The 22,320-nt window shown below is 41.6% G+C and overlaps 1 protein-coding gene across 1 annotated transcript in view; it reads right to left on the minus strand.

Annotated features, from left to right (window-relative positions):
- Positions 1 to 22,320, minus strand: part of smyd3 (SET and MYND domain containing 3) — a 114,335-nt gene that overhangs the window by 12,424 nt on the left and 79,591 nt on the right. The window contains exons 6-10 of the mRNA XM_085396506.1: positions 19,917 to 19,984; positions 9,995 to 10,097; positions 9,348 to 9,458; positions 7,114 to 7,201; positions 6,390 to 6,564 (exon numbers count right to left, since the gene is read on the minus strand). Coding sequence (XP_085252632.1) covers positions 6,390 to 6,564; positions 7,114 to 7,201; positions 9,348 to 9,458; positions 9,995 to 10,097; positions 19,917 to 19,984 — 545 coding nt within the window. The remainder of the gene's footprint in view (positions 1 to 6,389; positions 6,565 to 7,113; positions 7,202 to 9,347; positions 9,459 to 9,994; positions 10,098 to 19,916; positions 19,985 to 22,320) is intronic.

The following is a 22,320-nucleotide window of genomic DNA, read 5'->3' on the forward strand; positions in this document are numbered from 1 at the left end:
CTCCTGCCATGATGCTTTATGGTCGTGAGTTAGACACCCCGCTTGACCTTATCACTCAGCCTTCTACAGCAGGTGTTGATGAACCGGGTGTGCCTTACCCTGAGACTCTGAGAGCCTCCCTGCAGGAAGCTCACGACCACGCCAAAGCAGCTTTGGACTATAGCCATGACAGACAAAAACATTACTATGACTTGAGACATCGATATGCCACGTTTCGTGTTGGTGACCTTGTGAGAGTTAAGACGCACCCCAGGTCAGATGCTCAGTCTAACTTTACTGCTAAACTTGCACCACTGTTTCAGGGACCATTGTGTGTATCTCAGAGACTCAGTGATGTTAATTACAGGCTCACTTGGGTGGACTCCGGTGTGGATGCAGGTGTTTATCATGTTGTGAACATGCAACCGTTCCATACCTGGGACTCTCTCACTTCCAAAGAACATTCTGTTTCATCGCCTGCCGAGAGAGAGACCGCAGAGGGTCTGAACTCTGACTCTCAGGCCCACCCTGGCCCCCCTGCAGACACTGACATTGGCTCTGAGCCATTCCCCTTTGATTTACCGGACATTGACTCTTCTTCTGGTGTGGGCGCTGTTCCAGAGAGTGTTTCACCCAGATCTGTCCAGCACCCAGCTGCTGGTGGACATTACAATCTCAGGCCCAGACGTTGCCCCAGAGTTATGTCTGGCTGGAGCAACAAAAGATGGACTAATGATTTTCACACAACCAGGCTTGATCTGAAGTGAAATGTTCTGGTTAAACCTGTTTGATGCTGTCTTGTTGCATTGCTACTTTGAGTCATGATATGTAGATGTTTCTGTTTGCTCTACTTAATCCAGTTTTATGGCTCTTTAGTGCGTTAAGGTTCATTCTTGGCATTTACTTTAAAAACAAAAAAAAGGAAAAAGTGAAAAAACTAAGAAGACTGATTTTCCACTGTACATATTCGTCTTATTTTCACCAATTTCATTTTTAAATGGTCTTTTGCCCTGTGTGTGTGCACCAATCTTAGCTGTAACCTCTATGTATAGGGTACTGTTAGGTGTGGTGTGTGTTTTTTCAGCTGTGTACGGCTGAGGACAGCCTTTTTCTCACCAGGGGGGACTATGTAACAGTTGCTATCGTAATGCAGTGTATCACCACATGGCGGCGCCTCCTGTCTCACGACTGGTGTCACCCCCTTTTTGTTCTTCTTCGCACTCCTCCTGTAATGGATGCTCCCGTGTGTACGCGGACTAGTGTGCTCTTCAGTAATGTGTGGTAGAGGTAGCACTTATTTTTGATATTGTAAATAAATGAGTACTTTTTGGAAAGCCAGAAGCTGTTGCTCATTCGCTATCCACCTGCACACCTCCGCGGCTGGCTTCATCTCCACCGCACGTTACACTTTGCAGACAAAGTCACCAATTAACTACTGCATCCAAAGAAGGTCTTTGCCCGAGTCTCGTAAGCTAGCAGACAACAGGACCGCAGCGATCGATAACACTGACTTCTAACCTTTCTGGTTTGCTTAAAGCTAAGTGATGCCTGCACAGGATCTTCGATCCAAGCTGCATGGCTACAAGCAGCCTTATCGAAAAGAGTAAACAATCTGAGAAAAGTCTAAATTATCCACAGAAACACATTTCTTCAGTTACTTTATTCACCTTGTAACTTTGCCTATAGGTTAGAACGACCAACATCTTCTCATTGGATTAGGTATTTATAAAAGTAGCCTTTCATTAAATATTATATTAAACCAGTTTGTGGTTTTTAGACAAATCTACGCTGTCTGCTAGTCTCATTTGTCTGCAACATTTTAAACAAACTTCAATTTCATACGCTGACAGCAGGACTCATAAAGACTGACACCGCGGGTGCACTTGGCTGGTCCATCAAGGCCACTGCTGATGCAGAAATCTTATGCAAGAGATTTGTCCCTGTGATACTGCTGAATGTTAATGCAAATACAGACAGAGAAAAAAGGTCTGGGCATTTGAAAATCAAAAACTGAATGATGTAAAAAAGGAAGTATCAAGCTGATGCTATTATTCCACATTCGTGCTGACCTGTAGGTCTGAGAAGATTGTCAGTACTTGTGTTTAAGAAATGGAGAAACAACACTAAGCTACAAAATGTGTCCAGAGATGCTTTTTGCTTTACTTTATGCATAAAAAGTCATCAGAGCATCTACTGAAAGAAAGATATCTGGATGCATTCGTGACCAGAATAATCTGGGTATGTGTGTGTGTGCATATCTATAGCAGTAAAATATGTGCAGTACAGAAGGGGTTCAATAGGCCTGGTGTGCACAGCCTGCAGCAGGTGAGCATTATTCGCAGGGAAAACCTTCTCCATATATCACAAACTGAATAGAGTAACTCTGAAAAGACCTGCAGTGGGAGAGTGTGAAAGAAAAAAGGAATACAGAATGAGGGGAAGGACAGGAGAAATGGAGTGATCGAGAACTCCTGCAGCTATCTTTCTTGCATCTGAAGAGCCCAGAGGAAGATAGGAGATGAATATGGAGGATCCTCCTCCCACTCACTTCTCACTTTTTTCTCCTGAATTCCTTCCACTCTTTTTTTCTTTCAACATTTTCACTCGTCCGTGTCCATTTCATTCATTATACCTGTTTTTAACCCTTCCCTTCCTGTACGTTACCTTTACTCTTCTTTTCCTTGTGATCCCATCACTCATGTTTTATTTCCATCATTTCTGCAGATCTTTTTTCCCTCCTCTCTCTTCTGTCAAGCTGTTGATCACCCTGCAGCCCCCCCACCCCACCTCTCATTTTTCATTAATTTCCTGCTTATATCTTTTATACAGAGCCTAAAGCCCCCGCACCCACCCCTCTCACTGGCTTTGTCTTTGATTCTTTGACACACGTTTTACAGCAGTTCTCTCCATCCCCTTGTACACATCACCATCTCTTTCTTTCTGCTGCCCTGTGTCTGCTTATTTATTTATAGGCCGTTGCCGTTTCTCTCCTGTGGATATGCTGTTGCGGGAGCGTGTGTGTGTGTGAGCACAGCTATCCCAGTAGAGCGCTGCCCTTCACACAAGATCAATTAGTCTTTCTTTCTCTGCATCTCTCTCACACATACTGACACAAACACACACACACACACTTGCTGAAGTGCGTAGGTATAATGTTGAGTTTGTACAAACTGAACTGCAAAAAAAGAAGAGACAGAGTGATGGTTGGACAATCGAAGCTGGGAACTGTTGATGCAATTTACTGTAAATTCAGACGTAGATTTAAAGATTTTTGGATTTGGAATCCAACTCTCTCACTATCATTTCACTATTTTTTCCCTTGTTCATTGCGTTTACTTGATTCACTTAGGGTTTTTACTCTTTTATTAATTAAAAATGCTGTACTTATTAGATAAAAATATTTGAGGACTTAACAGTTGCCCTGTTGGTTTAGACATCACATTGCATTCCCAGATTTGAGGGTGATTACCTGCATATACAGAAATCTCAGTTTAGATTTAAATTTTTCTATGAATGGCATAAACATTTTGCTCTGATCTTACAAATTATTTGTTTTAAGCACATTTGCCTGCATGCAAAGCTGAAAATAAGATTCATTTTCACAACAAAAGTTTAAGCTCACTTGAAAAATGGCAAAAAAAAATCATATTTTGCATGGTTTCAACATGCAACAAGAAGAAATGGGAGAGAGAAAAAACATTTTTTGAGCATGCAAGTTATTGAAATCAACGCTTCAACTGAAACAGGCTGTTTTACAGCTGATCAAAAGTTTAGGACCACACCTCCAAAGAAACCTGTAACCTGTAAACTTCCCTTGCCATCCATCCCCAAAAGTTCTCAATTGGATTTAGATCAGGGGAACATGCAGGATGACCCAAAAGAGTGATGTTATTCTCCTGGAAGAAGTCCCCTGTCCTGCAGGTATTGTGTACTGTACCATTGTCCTGTTGTCCTGTTGAAAAACCTGCAGTCGTTACCACATAGACGAGGGCCCTCAGTCATGAAGGATGCTCTCTGCAACATCTGGACATAGCCAGCCACCGTTTGACGCCCCTGCACCTCCTGAAGCTCCATTGTTCCAAGGAAAAAGCACCTCAGACCATTATGGCGCCCCCTCCACCATGGTGCATTGAAAACATCACTTCAGTCTCAGATGCCGTCTGATGTTTATGGCGCTGCAGTCAGCACCAGTAATGGCCTTAATTTGGGTTGAGGATTGTCCAGTGTCTTGATGGACAGCCAATTGGATCCTCTGGCTCAGTGCTGGTGAAAGTTTTTTGGGGTCTTCCACTTGACTTTTTTGTTCCATAACCCTCTGGATCATTTAACAAATTCCAAATGACTGTCTTACTGCGTCCAGCTCGGCAGCGATGGCACTTTGCGAGAGACCCTGCTTATGCAGTTCAACAACCTGACCACGTTCAAAAAGGGAACGTTTTTTTTGCTTTTGCCATCAGAACGTCATGACAGTGTGACTGCCTGACAGAAAATGACAATGAATCCTCATTTTTGCACAGATTTGGCCTTTTAAAAGCATGAGGTCCTACACTTTTGATCAGGTGTTTCAGTTTAAGCGTTGTTTTCAATAAATTGCATGCTCAAATTTTTTTTTTGTCTCACTCCCATTTCTTCTTGTTGCATGTTGAAGCTCTACTTGGAACCTTGTTAACCATACAAAATATGATTTTTTGCCATTTTTTAAGTGGTCTTAAACTTTTGATCGAGACTGTGGTCTTTCATTTTTGAATTAGCAACACAATGGAATAAAATGCGAAGATCAGAAAACCAGTAACTCAAGGGTTGTCATTGTGGTGATTTTCCCATGTTTTGAATATTTAATTATGATGGTAAAAAAATATGCATTGATCTTCCTGCTGCAGTGATAAACTCGGACATTTTCACTGTGATGTGTTTTATTATGCGAGCTTGCTAAATTGCTAACTAAATCTAATAATCTTTAATCTCTGCTTCAAGAAAATAACAAAAGGAAATTCAGTGCAGAAAAACTAAGAAATAAAACCAAAAAAACATCAATTTTATGTTAACCTAACACACTATCATACCTGTTCATATATGATCAGCACAATGTTGTGAGACTCAGCTCAGGACCTTGTCTGAAATCTCACATGCAGCACACAGCAGGAGTCTGCATCACACACAGACTCCTGCAGGAAGATGCCAATTACCTGCCCTATTCTCACATGGCTGCACGGGCACAGAGATCATGCAGAGTTTGAAGAAGAGCTGGCAGGTTAAAGATAGGTTTCTTTGGACATTTGGGTTCTCTCATCCACCTCTTTGAGTATTATATTTATTCATTTTTAGTTAACATTTATTTTACCATGACATCAAAATTCTCTTTACAAGACAGACTAGCCTGATATTAAAAACCAACAAATACAACAGGAAGTGTTATGATAAAAAGAGAAAAGGAAAACTGAGTTTGAAAGCAAAGCTGAAGATTTACTGGTCTGTGTACATTTCTACCCTCATCTATGGCTATGAGCTGTGGGTAGTGACCAAAAGAATAAGATGGCTAAGCCAAGCTGCAAAAGTAAGTTTTCTCTGAAAGGTGTCTAGGTTCACTCATAAGGACAGGATGAGGAGCTCTGTGAGAGTCATTTGTGAGAGGGTCAGAGTAGAGCCACTACTCCTCATACTGAAAGGAACCACTTGAGGTGATTCAGACATCCGACTGCGATGCCTTCATGACGCCTCCCAAGTGAGGTGTTTCTGACATGTCCAACTGGGAAGGGGCCCCGGGGCAAATTCAAGACACGCTGGAGAGATTATGTCTCTCAGTTGGCTTGGGAACGCTTCAGTGTCCCCCCCAGAAGAGTTGACGGAGGTGACTAAAGAGAGAGATCTGGGCCTTTCTACTTTCAGACTGCTGCTGCCATGACCCAGACTCAGATAGGCTGCAGAAAATGGATGGATGGATGATAATATCTACTAAAGTCTAGGACTACATCAAGTAACTTAATCTTCCCTAATCCCCATGGTAGCAATTGAACACTCTCCGACTCGCTTTCTTAGTATTAAAAACAGTAAAGATTGATCTATACTAAAATTAAACACAATCCAGAAGTTTTGAGATGACTATAAAAGGCATCAGGACGGTTAAATAAACCCATATCTCTGTACTAATTTATACTGGTAAGGTTATGCAATCCTCCCTCATCTCAGTGAACAGCACTTTGAATGCACTCAGACTTTATGCTTATCCTAAAACCAGGTCTGATAAACGCCCTGAATCCAGGCACACATACACAAATATAGGGAACTGATTTCTTTCTTTCTTTCTTTACATCTGATGACATATTAGTCATTCATGGGTGAAACGCAGATTGTTTAGTTTCCTTGACAGTGTACTGCCTGAGCCAAACAGAAACAGGCACACAGTGACTCACCTGTATGCTGGAAGTGTCGTCACCCCGTAACTCATAGCTTCCTCCCAGCGTCCCAGGTGAACTGAAGCATCTAAAGCCATGTCTGTAATTCTGAGCTTGTATAGATTTTCCTCAGGAATTTCACCACCAACGCTTGATAACAGATGCCTACTGCTCTCCAACAGCATTTCCCAATCTGGAAGGTGAATTAAGGAAAAGTAACATTTATCCTGCATCCCCGAAAATATGATTAAAGCTGCAGACTCCTCAGGGAAATCTTAAGGATTTATGAAAACAACATTGCATAAATTAGTTTACTTCTCTGCGCTGAATGATATAAACTATCTGATGTTTGTCTCTCTCCCTCCTTTGTGTTGTTTTATGATGAAAATGGTTACGCCAGCTTTATGGTGATGAAAGCACAGAATCTCAATCCACTTTTAATTAGACTCTTAATTACTCGGAGCTGCCAACCAACCAGTGAAGCCACCACCATCATCATTTGTACATCAGTACATAAAGTTCTGATCTAATCTGATCAGCACCAAAGTAATTCGATCTTACTTACGACCTAACTTAAGACAGTCGAGTTACAGTATCATGTTTCATTAAGCAACTAAACTCTCATTACTTGATGCTTGTCTTATCAGTTACATGAAATATGAACAGCAGACAATTACAAGAAGTTCTCATAGAGATTCGGTGTCCACTGGCTTTAGAGGAACTTGACAGAGACAAAGGATACTGGACTCAGCTTTCAGCCCTTCCAGTCTTGGTAGAGCCTCCTTCAGCAGGCGCCATTTTCCTTCTTCACCCGAGAGCATGAGTCCATCCTGAGCAAAGACATTAGTAAGGAGGGACTACTTTAACATCCACACTGATGAGCAGAAATCTATGTCTAAAACAACCAAACGATCTCGTGAACATACAAGGTCTGATCAACAAATTCTGGGAATCAATCAAAAACTTTTAAGTTTAAGTTTAACAACTTAGATTCTCCATAGAGTAGTGGTTTACACATTCACCTAAAAAACGAAAAACAAAATCCCCAGTTCAATTTTGGGAGGAGACAAAAAAATCTTTGGGTTTGTGACAGGAAGGGCATCCGGTATAAAAATCTGCCATTTCCAATATGTGGAGCTACTCGCTGTAGCAATCCGTAGTGAACAAGGGAGGAGCTGAAAGGAGCTTTAAGTTTCATAACCTTTAAAATAACTTCTTGTGTAGATCACTCCCTGAAGGTCACATTATGAACAACACAATTATCACTCACCACCAGCCCTGCTCGCCAGAACTGTCTCCCCGTGGCTTTGACCTCCAAAACATAAAAATCAAGTTGAAGAAAAACTATTTTGATAGTACAGCTGATTTCAGCACACAGTGCAGAAGTTAAGGGGACAGAATGGGGCCTCCAGAGATCCATCTATGCATAACCGCTGTGGTGTGATGGAATAAATAAACACTAGATTAAGTTTATTAAAAACCCATTGTGTGATTCACAGTGACCTAGTGACCTGTGACCCGTTTCAGGCCAGGAAGGAAAAGGTTACAAGATTAAAGGGAATGAGAAAGAGAAATCTATCCTAAAACGTAGCTTTTTTCTTTAAAATTATGAGTAAAATTTTGTAAAATAAGCGTGCAATTTGTGTAAATCCTAACACATGCACAGAGAGAAAACAGCCATGCGCTGGTTTGATGTCGAGATTAAAGACAAGTAGAATGAAAGAGAAAGTGTGTGTTTCTGTCACTACTGTGTGCAGAACAAAGGTCGGTGGCAAAAAATGAATCAATGCCATTGTTCCAGAGAGTCAACTGAGTGCTCCGTCTTAACTCGTCTCAAACAAACACAGAAGCATAAAAAGCGCAGTGCTAGAGTAAGAGTGAAGTGCCATATAAAGCACAGAGAGAACAAAGCTAGAGGCTGAAGTCGCAGCAGTGACAAAAAGATGATATGAGTGAGAGAAAAGAAAACAGACACATCGAAAGAAAGCGCAGGAGGAAGATGGAGCAGATTAAGATGGATGGAAAAGAAAACTGCAGCCGCAAGACAAGATAATTTTTCTCATTTTTCAGTAGGTGGTCAGAGAGTGAGAGTGGATGTGACGAGGTGGAGCGTGACCGAGTGACAGAGGGGAAGACGAGGAGGAGAGCAGGAGATAACACAGGATGTGTGAGAGAGTGACGGAGGGAAAGGGAGAGGAGGACAGGAAAGGGTACACCGAAACACGTTACGCACCGATACACTCTAACAGAAAGTGTGTGTGTGTGTGTGTGTGTGTGTGTGTGTGTGTGTGTGTGTGTGTGTGTGTGTGTGTGTGTGTGTGTGTGTGTGTGTGTGTGTGTGTGTGTGTGTGTGTGTGAAACAGAGAGAGAGACAGGCAGTAAGGATGTACGGTTGAAATTCCACAAATATCTTTTACAAAGTTAAAAACGATCACGATAAGGTGCAAAATCATCATCCACACACAGAAGTGTGTGAAAGAGTGTGTTTCTGCACTTTGAAAGTGGCTAACCATGTGCACACTATGGACTCAGTTATAATGATAAGAGGACAAAAGGATCAATACAGACTTTTAACCAGTTTATTGGAGCTGTTCTTATTGGAAAATGATATAGACGTTTCAAAATGATCTGTCATGAATGAAACAGTGACATTTCCACCACTACATCCATCGCAGGCACTCACTCACTCAACAAATATATTTTCGCCCGTGTCGTTCTACACTCATCGTAGAGTAAAAATATAATATTCGAGCTATGGCGACAGCGATATGTGCAAGTCTCAAATGTGACCCCTCACCAAAAAAGATCAGGTATGATTTGGAAGAGTCTGGAAATCTAGAGGGCTACCACCTTTGGTGATGATAGCTGCTTTGCTCTGATTGTTGGACATATGAGGGGGGAAAAACACCCAAATAAATAGCTGTAATCCTGATTAGAAGTGAATGAAGGCCGCAATTTAATTTGTTTGCCTCTGACCTTGTCTCGCGAGTCACATCGCTGGCAGTGACAGGTAAAATGGTACTGCTCCTCCAGCTGCCTCTGCCGATCTTCAGTCAGTGACAACGTCTCGATGTAACTTATAGTTAGCTGGACAGAGAGAGAGAGAGAGCGGCTTAGTTTGAGAAACAAACAGTTTGCTCAAATTTAATTTTCACTTTTACCTACAGCACTTAAATAAATTTGAGGCCATATTTTGAGGATCAGTGTTAAGCACATATCTATATTAGACATTTGGAAAACAGACTAAAAAGAAGAAATGTGATACTGTAGAAGTAATGCGCGCGTGTGTGTGTTTGTGTGTGTTTGTGTGTCTTGTAGGACAGATGGCTTGGATTAATCTCATTATATATAGTCACAAGGGATGATGAAGTACGGAAAATTGGAGAAAACACTGCCAAGTTAGGAGCTGTGATCCGGCTTGTGTTGCTATGAAATTTCACTTGGCTACATCTTGTAATAATTCTTTAATAACATTTAATTCAGTGTACATCTATCAAATACTGGATAAGTATACAGTATTTGTTACTTGCATAATAAAATTCACTTCATGGCAGATATAGTTCTTGGTTTCAGATTCTATATCGTTCAAAAGCCATACTGTGAGGTTATTTTCTTCATCATACCTCATCTTCAGGGTCGATATCCCGAACAGCTCTGAGCTCCAGTTTCATCCCCTCAAACACCATCACGCAGTTTGGCCGGCAGTCGTGGTTTAACAGAGATAAACTGAAAGATGGCAAACAGAGAGCGGGAGGAGAATGAATTGAGGGAAAAGTGAAAGAGAGAAAAGAGATGGACAAAAAGTTGGAGGAAGCCTGAGAGATGTGTGATAAAATGTTTAACTTGCAAATAAACTCTAACAAAGTTTGTATGTGTTTGTGTCGCCCTCCTTAAACGATGACTGGCAGCCCTTTCTCCTAAATACTCGTACACCGAGAGGAAACAGCATGAGATAAAGGATGAGAAACTGTTTACTTGTGGTGTTTGGAAAATATAAGAAGTGACTCATTCCTGCTGAGCCGCCAGCTGCTACATGTCCAACTGTTTTGGGGTTTCAGTCAGTCCGGTGCTGACTGTAATGCTACTTTGTGGCAGCATAATGATGAGAGAAAAAACACACGCTGGGTGACATTTCTCCCTAAAGATAAAAAGATCCCGACTCCAAGGTGCTGTTAGGGGCTTAAAAATCATCTGGCAATGTTACCTTTAATTCTGCACATTTAAGACGGAGCTCTCAAACAAAACACTCACGCAAGCAAAAAGTTACATGCACACACACATATGTACACACAAAATTCCCTGCACAGTGTGACAAAATGAGTAGTCTGCTTCTGTCATAACAAATGTCACTCTTTATTTCTTTCTGTTGGCCTATCTGCCTCTCAGACAGGCGCACAATAAATCAGGAAACGATGGGTACTCCACTTCTGTCACAACAAAGGCTTTTATCTCATTTCCCAATTTTATTACCGACACAAATCAGCTTCCTGCTCATTCACTCCCAAATTTATTTTGACAGCATCTTGATGGAGACACTGATACCACATATAAGTGGTTTTACTTACAGTTTTTATTTACAATACACAAGTGTTTTTTTTTCCCTTTAAAATTAACCAGTATCCACAAACAAGCTACTTTAGGAACTGTACGAACGTTTTCCACATGTGATGCATTTCCCACTGACATGTAGGTACAATCGAATGGAGACAACCATGAGAGGTGAGATGTTTAAATTATGGATGTACTAGATAAAAGTAAAAATATTCTTGGCAGGTTATTGGCTGAATTGCCTACAAAGTGTCACATAAGATTGTTGTACTGAAAATTCCCTGTAGCAAAACTTTATTAGCTAGTAGATCCTGGTAGCACGCTGACTGTTCCTGTCCAACTGTGGTTTTCTAAAGGTTAAAGAACTTGAAGCATGGAAAGATGGATTCTCTCATGATTGTAATCTTGCACATCTCAAGAGAATCCAACTGCTTTGCAAGCTGAACTAATTAACTGAAAGACCTGATGTGCATCGTTCTCATGCTGAGCATGTAACTGTGCGTGTTGATATTGTGCTTTTTAAAGAAGTACTTGACGACCTCTGTGACCCATAAAAAGACATTTAATGTCACTGCACACATGGCCGTGAAAAATACTGAAGAGGCTTGTCTGTTTTTATGACCCCTTCCATTACCGCTGCACTCGTTTATCATATTCAGCAAAACAATAGGTCCAACAGATAAAGTGCGTGTGTGTGTGCGCGTGTGTTCAGTCTTTGTAAAAGTAACCCCCTGGCTTTGTTCTACAGTGAAGAAGTTGCAGGTTGAATATCAACTAGGAATCAAGCGCTCCAAACGATGCTTTTATCTGATAGGAGGCTCATTAGCATACTAATTAGATTAATTAACTAAACCACATCTCACATTAACAGTATCGGCTCACACTAACTGAGACTAAGTGTTGCAGTAGCAGGGCGGAGAGCGAAATATTGTGTGAGATTGCAGATAGTAAAGGTCTATTATCCTTAATTATAACTGGTATTAAATTATGGAAAAGGCTTAGATATGTCATCTCTTTGTTTCTATTGTGAGCATCTTTCTTTCACAATTGATTCTTTTCTCAGCTTCGAGGTGGTTCACTGCTGTACTAACACAGGAGCATTAAACGCTAAACCCAAAATGTATATACCTTTTTAGTTAGACTTGAACCAGAATCTGTGGGGTTGGGAATCGAGAATCGGTTCCCAGTAGTTCAGTTACTTGGAAATGTTAGTCTGCTTGCCTACTGATTCTGCTTTTCGGTTCCATTTGCGCTTGTGCTAGAATCAGCTTATTTCAGTCTGTGTACTGGAGGAGGAATGCAATGGTAAAATGGAAAGAAACAACTAGATTATGCTGCTAAATGAACTTTGGCTTTTTGCAAACATCTACACCGACTGCCAGCCAAGAACCCAGAGTGATGTTAAAGCTGAGTGTGAATGAATGCCGACCACGAGTCCAGCAACCAGACATTGAATGTAAACAGGTAACAAACAGATGAGCAGTCAGGCTGTTGTTTCCATGACTGCAAACAGCTTCCGCAGTTTACCTGCTCATCTCTCTAAAGTAGCATCACTGCGGCTTTCATCGCTTTGAAATCTCTTTTGTGCCGGTTATTTCTGCATTGTGTTCATACCCAAATACCAAGAGAAAGATTGCATGTGTGTCTCTTTATGATACAGATTTGTGTTAGTGTGTGGGACTGTAGCCTCAGTTTATATTGTTAACTGGCAATTATGAGAGAGTGTGTTACAAGTCATTTTACGGAGAAACTAGAATATAATGTAACGAATAATGTAACAAATTACTTCTCTTTGGAGTAATTGAGTAACATACTGCATTACTTTAAAGAAAAGTGTTCTGTGTATTACAGGTAATAATTACTTTTGAGTAATGACCCAAACGCTGATCACAACAAAAGGGGGAAATAATCAATCATCAATAATGGAATCAGGAATTGCTAAACCCCTAATCACCTGCTTTAAATACACTTGCTTTATAAAGAAGTTGTTTTTTGCTATGATTCATTTGAGAACATTGACTGTGGTGAGGATTAAAGCGATCTAGCAATAGAGAAGTTGTATTGGCTGAAGCCTACCTGGCTACCATTGGGCGAGAGGCAGGGTAAAGACCTGGAGAGGTCACCAATCTGACACAGGGCCACTATCAATCCATGTAACCAAGCGGAAACTGATGTCATCCCATAGAGGCTGAGAAAATTTGATCTAATTTTTGATTTCCAACACAGTCAAGTGATTCCATTTTCTAAAAAGTGTGCTCCTCATAAACATCTCTCAGGTCTGCATGTTATACTGTTAAGTAATTTCTTTTCCCTGCTTTTGCTGCACTGCACCCCTGGGAGGATTTCCTTGCATCCACATGGGGGTTAAAACGAGGTAATATAAAATGTATGGTTGAGGAGGATTACAACACGTAATCTGTGCTATCAATTCAACTCTGAATCATTTTGCTTTTGATAGAGCGCTCTGAGGATTTCACATCATGTTGTCAATAGGCCAATTAGCAGTGAAAGAGGGTTATGGGGCAGGGATAGCTCAGTAGGTAAAGTGGTCGCCCCATGATCGGAAGGTCGGCGGTTCGAATCCACTTAACGGCTACCCTGAGTTACCCCTGAGCAAGGTACCGTCCCTACACACTGCTCCCCGGGCGCCTGCTTAGTGGGCTGCCCACTGCTTCACTGAGTGAATGGGTCAAATGCAGAGAAAAACAAGTAATTTCCCCATGGGGATCAATAAAGTATCCATTATTATTATTATTATTATTATTATGGTACGGATGAGTGCAGCTGAGAGGAGAACGAGAAAGTCAGCTAATGAGAAAAAGAGTTTTTGAAATATAACAGAGACAGAAAATGAGCAGAAAGCGGTGAGATGAACGGAGGTGTAGTCTCACCACAGTAATCCCCCTCTCTTCGGCAAACCCATGGTTGCTAGGCAACCCAAAATATGAATAGGCAGGGGGACCATTCTGAGAACGGGCCCATTATTTATGGATGAGTTACAACACAAATCGCACATAGACCCACGTGGTTTGGCTGAGCTTTGGTAATGCCACTGCGACCATCTGACATCTCAACACGAACCAGATAAACTGGCAGGGATACCTGTGGTGTGTGTGTGTGTGTCTGTGTGTGTGACAACACTAACGACATGTACAACACCAGGCCAAATCCCACCCCATTCACCCGGGATTCAATACATGGATTACAGTGCATACAGTACTGCACTGCTGTGTGTGTCTCAGTGTGTATTCGTGTGTATTTTATGAGGACCATTTCAAGTTTTGGACCATGTGAGTGAGGGCCATGCTCACATCCCTAAATCAGGTCAAGGGGTTTATCAACACTTATGCACATGTGTGTAACCTGTGAGGTCTGTGTACACAGTTACAGTATTTCCACTACGATAGGTAGACATATCAGAATGAATGTGAATAAAACTGAGGCAGATATTCAAAATCTACACAACACCAGAGGTTGCCTTTCCTGAGCTATAGAGTAACTGTGACAGGAAGATTTTTAGTCTTTCGGTGAGTCTCTGCAGTGATACGAAAAGGCAAAAATATGCCAGTGCAAGGCTGTATACGGCCTTCATTCCACTTTCTAGGACAGCAGAGAGAGTGAATAATATTTTGTTAACTGCTCTACTAAAAATGGACGTACTTACTAGGGGTGCAACGATACTCGTATCGATATTGAACCGTTCGATACAGTGCTTTCGGTTCGGTACGCATATGTATCGAACAATACAAAATTTGTCATTTATTTTATCAACTTTCCTTCTGACGATGCTGTCTGTGTTGAGCGCTCAGTGAATCTGCGTTCGACTACTCCGCCTAGGCTGCACTGCCGAGCGCAGATCCACTGAGCGTTCAACACAGACAGCATTGTCAGAAGGAAGAGCGCAGGGCAAGCTAGCAGACAGAAGTTAAGCTCTCCTTGCAACATGGCAAATTGAACCTCCCCCACCCTCATTCAGATCTGGCGTTTGGAATTATTTTGGTTTTCATGTGACGTATGACCCTGAAGGTAAGCGCGTCATAGACTAAAGTAAAACAGTATGTTGGATGTGCCACGCAATGCTCAATTACATGGGTGGGAAGTAGTGTGTTAGTGCAGTTAGCTCATTAACGTGTTAGCCGTCTAGCCCCACGCACGGGGCGATCAGGGGTAGATCGTTAACGGAGATTTGCCGTGTTGTGGCGTTAACGTCATTTCAACGAGATTAACACTGACAGCACTAGTGGGAACACAACGAATATGACTGCACATTTACACCGACATCATCCTAGTGCAAAGACAAGTGGAAGCAGACAAAAACAACAAGCATGCATGCTACAAACTTTACCCGAGTCATTTAGACAGCCGTTAGCACATGATTCTCCTTATGGGGACCTGATATGTTTAATATTGTGGCGAGCTCAGACAAGGAGGAGACGGAGGTGTTGTTTGGTCTTGCTTCCCGTGAGCTAGCCAGGGAGCACAGCCGTTTATTGACATCTGCAGAAGAACACTGCCGCTAGCTAACTGCTCAGCGCGGCAACCGCACAGCAACAACAACAACAACACACAGGGCGCCCTCTGACCCCGGAAGGACACACCGTCGCAGCGAGAGGGCGTCACCCGTCACTATGGCAACATAAACAAAACATAACTGTACAAACAGAACCCCGAACAGCCCTTACCCGCTACATAGCCCCCACCTAAGGGGTCAGTCATCCCTGACGACCCCACTACCCCACACAAAGTCCTGCAAATGTCCAGGTGCCTTCTTTTGGCGCACCGGCCGGTCACGACCGGGGGGAAAGTCACTCGGGTCAGAACATGGGGTGCCACCATCATCCCACTTCTGACACCAATGTGGCGAGCTCAGACAAGGAGGAGACGGAGGTGTCGTTTGGTCTTGCTTCCCGTGAGCTAGCCAAGGAGCACAGCCGTTTATTGACATCTGCAGAAGAACACTGCCGCTAGCTAACTGCTCAGCGCAGCAACCGCATAGCAGCAACAACAACAACAACAACAACACACAGGGCGCCCTCTGACCCCGGAAGGACACACCGTCGCAGCGAGAGGGCGTCACCCGTCACTATGGCAACATAAACAAAACATAACTGTACAAACAGAACCCCGAACAGCCCTGACCCGCTACAATATGCTGCTGAGAATATAGCCCAGAAGAAGCGTATAGTATAGCTTTTATTTTGGAAAGAGCCATTTCTCTGTAATAAACTCTCTTTTCCAAAGATGAGTGATTCCTCAATCAGATACAGGGCTCGCAAAATCGCTAGCCCGACGTCCCGGGGCTAGCGATTTTTCCAGTCGGGCTACCAAAATCTATCTCTGCCCTGCCCGTCGGGCTATTGTAGGAAGGAAAAATATATGTCAATGCTTTTGCATTCTTTCGGAAATGTAGCTGGGTAATTATGTCATTGGCATCGGTGAGCCACTGTCAATATGTGACATATTGAAATCGCGTTTGAATTTGCGCTTGTTTTTTGCTTTCACTTTGCAATCGCGCGAACTGTGTATAGAGAGCGACAGCACTGATTGGTGAGTGATGATAATTTGCGCACCAATTCCTCTGACATCGTCTTATCAATCGTTAGCTTACTATGCAAACATGACAAGTGAAATCTCCCGCAGCAAGCTTAAACATATGAGAGGTTGATCGCGCAGAGAATCACTGACCGTTATGTGAGTGTGTGTAAAAGCAGCAGGATCTATATTTTAGTTCTGCTGAGCCAAATAAGACAGGTCAGGGTGAAGAAGTGACAGCCAAAGAAAAGCTTACCACAAAACGGAAAAGTTATGACAAATCAGACTATAAGGCAAAAAGAAAGTGCAGCTTTATGGTTTCATGGACAAAAGAATTTCTGTGGCTGCAATATGACGAGCTATATAACCGGGGCTGCACATAAGTGGTCCGCAGGTGCGCATTCGCAGTCAAAATAAAAATTTTAAAAAAACGCGCACAAGATATGAAGTTGCAACGCGTGTTTGCATACATAAGATTTTCTGGAGGAGGACAGACATTTGTTTAGAACTCTTAAAGATGTCGAAGAAGCTCCTTTAAGCAATTACTTTGGTGTTCCTCCACCTCCAAACAAATGTCAGAAGGAGTCCGAACCACAAAAGAAGCACGTATTCTCGGAAAATACAGGCCCACCACCAGGCCCACCACCGTCGTGGTGGGCCTGATCTCTGATAACAACGAGACGGCCTACCTGAAGGAGATTAGGAATCTGGAGAACTGGTGCCAGAGGAACAACCTCCTTCTAAACGTCAGTAAGACAAAGGAGCTGATAGTGGACTTCAGCACTAAGCAGGAGAGGAACTACCAGACCCCTGTCATCAACGAGTGCCCAGTGGAGAGAGTGGACAGCTTCAAATACCTCGGAGTTCACATCACGCAGGACCTGTCATGGTCCTGTCACATCAACACCGTGGTGAAAAAGGCCCGACAGCGTCTCTACCACCTCAGACGCTTGAGAGACTTCCAACTGCCCTCCAAGGTGCTCAGGAACTTTTACTCGTGCACCATAGAGAGCATCCTGGCGGGAAACATCTTAACCTGGTTCGGGAACAGCACCATGCAGGACAGACGAGCTCTACAGAGGGTTGTGCGGTCAGCTGAGCGCACCATCCGCTCCGAGCTCCCTGACCTGCACTCAATCTACAGCAGGCGGTGCTGGACCAAGGCCAGGAAGATCGTGAAGGACCTCAGCCATCCCAACAACAGACTGTTCTCTCTGTTGAGGTCAGGAAAGCGATTCCGCTCCCTGAAGACCAACACAGAGAGACTGAGGAGGAGCTTCTTCCCGCAGGCGATACGGTCTCTCAATCACACCACCACACAGTACTGACCCACACATATGGTTCTTACACACACACTGGACTTTCTGGACTTTGGTTTTGCACAACACTGGTCACTATATTCTTCATTTCCGGTTAATACTTGTACAGCTGCTGTTATTGTGTATATATTTATTTATATTTAGATTTCTTCATACATTCTTATATAGTTCTATATTGTGTATTGTGTATTTTGTTGTACAGTTATTTTATTTTCAACTTTAATTTATATATTTATCTTTATCTTATTCTTCCCAGTTAAATTTACCCTTCATTCTAATTTGTGTTGTACAGTTATTTCATTTTTAACCTTAATTTATATTTTATTCCTTCCTAGTTAAATTTACCCTTTTTAATTTTTCATATTTATTTCCTATCTTATTCATAGCCTTTTCCTTTTTTTGTTCTCTTTAGGTCACGAGCAGTTGTCCAAGCATTTCACTACATATCGTACTGTGTATGACTGTGTACGTGACAAATAAAATTTGAATTTGAATTTGAATTTGAAAAGTGTTTGCAGGAGGTGAGCTGGCTTCAAACAAATGATGAACGCACAGAGATGTGGTGCGGAATGTGCCGTGAAAATCCCACTCTAGCGGACAAAAACACTGCCTTTTATATGGACGCAAACGCGCGTTGCAACTTCTTATCTGGTGCGCGTCTTTTATTTTGACAGTGAATGCGCACATGCGGACCACTTATGTGCACCCCTGTAAATAACATAATGTTCTGCCGGGTGTGTTGTTGGTTTTCTCTCGATTTCTGAGTCGACAAGCGCCTTTGTTACTGGGACCAGTCATTTTAAGAAAGGCCCCCATTAGAACCCATGAGAAATGCAAGAAATGCATTATTGCTCAGTCTGCAATATCTTTCCCAGAACAAACACCAATTGCAAATAACATACTAAAAATAAACCTGAAAAATCTGTTTAGAACAGCGTACTATGTTGCAAAGAGTGAACTACCACTGGCAAAATTTAGCAGTCTTTGCAAACTTCAAAAAGCAAATGCCCTCGATCTTGGTTCCACTTGTCTCTTACCCGTGACTTCAGTGGAAATTTCAAATTCAGGATCTGACACAGACTGATTCATGTCCTACACAGTTCTTACAAGTTCATAGAAATTTCTGTTCAATTAGAACCAAGTATTTGAGTTGATGATTGTAATTTTTATACAATGTTGTAATTTGTTTTTCAACAATTTTTTGATTAATGTTTTGTTTCCTTTACAATATTATACTTTAATGTATAATATTGTAAAGGAAACAAAACAGGAAACAAAACATCAATCAAAAAATTGCTCTCTTTTTTTATTCGGGCTACTTAGATTTATTTTGGGCTACCAAAAACTGAAGAGTCCCTGCCCGAAGGGCTACCAGGGATTTTGAAATTTTGAGAGCCCTGAGAGATATTTATTTTTTTAATTACTTTTGTTTCAGCAACATTAAATTTAAAAACTGTACTTTTGAGTTAAAATATATATTTATAATTTTAATAAATGACAAATTAAAAAGGCATGAACATTTTTTTGTATCGAAAAAATATTGAACCGTGACACCAAAGTATCGAACCGAACCGAACCGAACCGTGAATTTTGTGTATCGTTGCACCCCTAGTACTTACACACTTTATGACTGGTTAATGTTACAGTCACACAACGAAATCTACTCAAACTACAGAAATTAACACTAATTACTTACATTGCACGAATAATGTGCCCCCTATTCTACACAACAAACACATTATCAATCCCACATCAGTTGGGAGCCAAACCTAGCATTTCTCTATGAATTCCAGCTTTCCTTTTCCGTCTGTCTTCCCCTAACAGCATTATAATATATACAGTCAACATTCATTTTCAGGTTTTTGCCTTACAGCAAAAATTGACTCCCTTGAGTCCCCCCTTTTTCCTGCTACTTCAAAGAACTGTCAGGAAAACATCGAGAAGCGCAGGCAGGGCTTTAAAAGCGAGCAGGTGCAAGGACAGGTGGGGTTGGTTAGGGCGCAGTGATCGGGCAGGTAAGTCTACGCAGCTTTTAAATTTTGTGGCTTTTTTATAAGTAAGAGTGGCATCTAACAAAGATTACGAGCAAGATTGAAATTAATGATGCTTTTTAGATGTGCATGCTCTCCACGCTGCCCTTTGTTACCTTGGATACAGGCCAACTCCAATCTCCTGCAGCTCCCCATCACTGATGGTGAAGCAATTACACGTCACCTAAAGGAGAGGGTGAAGATGTGGAGACAAAAGAGTGAGTGATTATTTGTTAAATTGCTTCAGGAAATGAACAATACCTTTCATCCTATGTTCTGAACACCTCTACATAGCTTTGACACCTGCAAAACTCCAGCGGCACTGAAACATGACATGCTATGCGATTGTGTAAAATTACCGCCTGGTTATTTCTGAGCCAGTAAAAGTCTTTTTTTTTTTAATGAAAAACAAAATAGTTTTGAAATAATAAGACATGCTTAGAGAGAAACACTTTGTTTCAAATGTTGATCTGTACATAATATTTCGTGTAGCGAATGAAATAATTTTGTTTCCCCACATGTCTGTGACAAAAAAATGCAATTATAATAAAAATAATAACAGTTACCTCTGTCAGTAAATACAATTAAACCCCAGTGCTACTAGGAAATCAGAGGAACTTTTCTACCAACAATAGTAGTGATACACTTTTTTCCCACGAAAGCAGCACGACTCTACGGTGTTAAATTGTTGATTATTAACAATTTTAGAAATTCTGAGAAAGATATGATCAAAAAAGTGATCATAAAGTTCTACAGCTGAGCTCACTCCCTGGTCACGACCACTTTCTTGTGTACGTTAAACTTCAGAATCACAGCTATGTCAAACTGACCCAAATTCAATGTCGAGTATCATCACTGGTGATGAGACATAGATCTTCAGCTACAACTCAGATTATTAAAACTCTTATTTTTCAGTGGAAGAACCTGAGTGTGCAACCTCCAAGATGATCCATCAAGTCAATAGCTGGCGCTCTATTTTTTTGACATTTATGGGATTGTGCACGGTGAAGTCGACTCCAGGGTTGGACTGTCAGCAGATTCTGCCGTGATGACCTGAGCTATGCCATATTTCATTGTTCCATCATACACTCTCACAACACATTGCACAGGAGTTTCTGGCCACACCAACAAAATCCTCACTTAGCACCAGCGCTACTCACTGTATTTGGCTACCCGTGACTTCGTCCTCTTTCCAAATTCAACATTCAACATAAAAGGTCATCATATTGACATAGTAAACAGATACATCGTTGCAAACTGTGATAAAACCTTAGCAGAAGGACTAGAAGTGGTACAGTGTCTCACAAAGAGACAACTTTGAAGGAGGCAGTGAGGCTCTCTCTGGGTAATCCAGCCCAATGATACGGATGTTAGGCTAACCGGTGATTCTAAATCGACCACAGATGTGAACGTGAGGGTGAATGGTTTGTCTCTTTGTGTTAGCCCTGTGACAGACCTATCCAGGATGTACTTGCCCACTTCCCCTATGATGACTGAGACAGGCTCAAGCCCCCTGTTACCCCAACTGGATAAAAGGTTAAGTAAATGTATGCATGGAAGGCAACATGAGATTTTGCATCTGCATCAGCAAATCTCATGTTTTCAGCCCCAGTTATACTTTGTATCTGAAATGCAAAACTTAGCATAAGAAACATATAATTACATTACGATGGTCATTTTGAGCTTGGTAATATGTGGATGGTAGCATGTAAGTGGAGGAATTTTTTTTCTCCATAAAAAACACTTTTTGACCAGTTAAAGTTGGATTTAATTAATCAATTATAATCTTTTGGGTTTGTTAAATGGCCTTTACAGAAACCCCCCACTTTTGACAACTAAGGTAACACTGACTTAACCTCCTAAGACCCAAACTCTTTCATGGCATGCATTTTTAATTTCTCTTTGCCAGTTGGGACTGATTGGAACCTGATGAATGTAAAAACAAAGAATTACCAGATTTTTTTTCTACCTGATTTTTGTTTCTGGGAAAAATAGGATCCACACATAAGGACATACGTTTTAAATTTTGGTAGAACAGTGGCAGTATAATTTCCTCGTAAGTGGATATCAGGCCCTTGTAGAGCCAAATTTAGTATTTTGGTCTAGACAACCCAAAATGTGATGTCCACATATGTCGACGCCAGGTCCTAGGAGGTTATATATGTGTGTGTTTATATGCAGAATCCCCCCCCCCCCCCCCCCCAAAGGCCCATTTTGAAAGGCATAAGAAACCCTGTAGTCCTGTTATTATTCTGGGCTTTGTTTTCTTCCAGGAAATCATAATGTCTGATTCAGCCTCTGATATCTTCTGTGGGGTGATGTTTATGCTGGTGTGGTGTCCACTGCTGGTATACCATATTATTCCCCACCTCGCATACTATTGGGTATATATACAAGTTTCAGACGCACAAAAAAAAAAAATCTCTGCACACTAAATATTACTTTAGTATGAAATTTTGGACAGCTCAGGATATGCTTTAGCACTTGTGTATATAAACCTCTCACAATGCACTGGGGTGG

The sequence above is a fragment of the Rhamphochromis longiceps genome, linkage group LG1 (assembly GCF_057381845.1).
Source record: "Rhamphochromis longiceps isolate RC_006_pf linkage group LG1, R_longiceps_female_GT1.1, whole genome shotgun sequence".
In the NCBI taxonomy this organism is placed as follows: Eukaryota; Metazoa; Chordata; class Actinopteri; order Cichliformes; family Cichlidae; genus Rhamphochromis; species Rhamphochromis longiceps.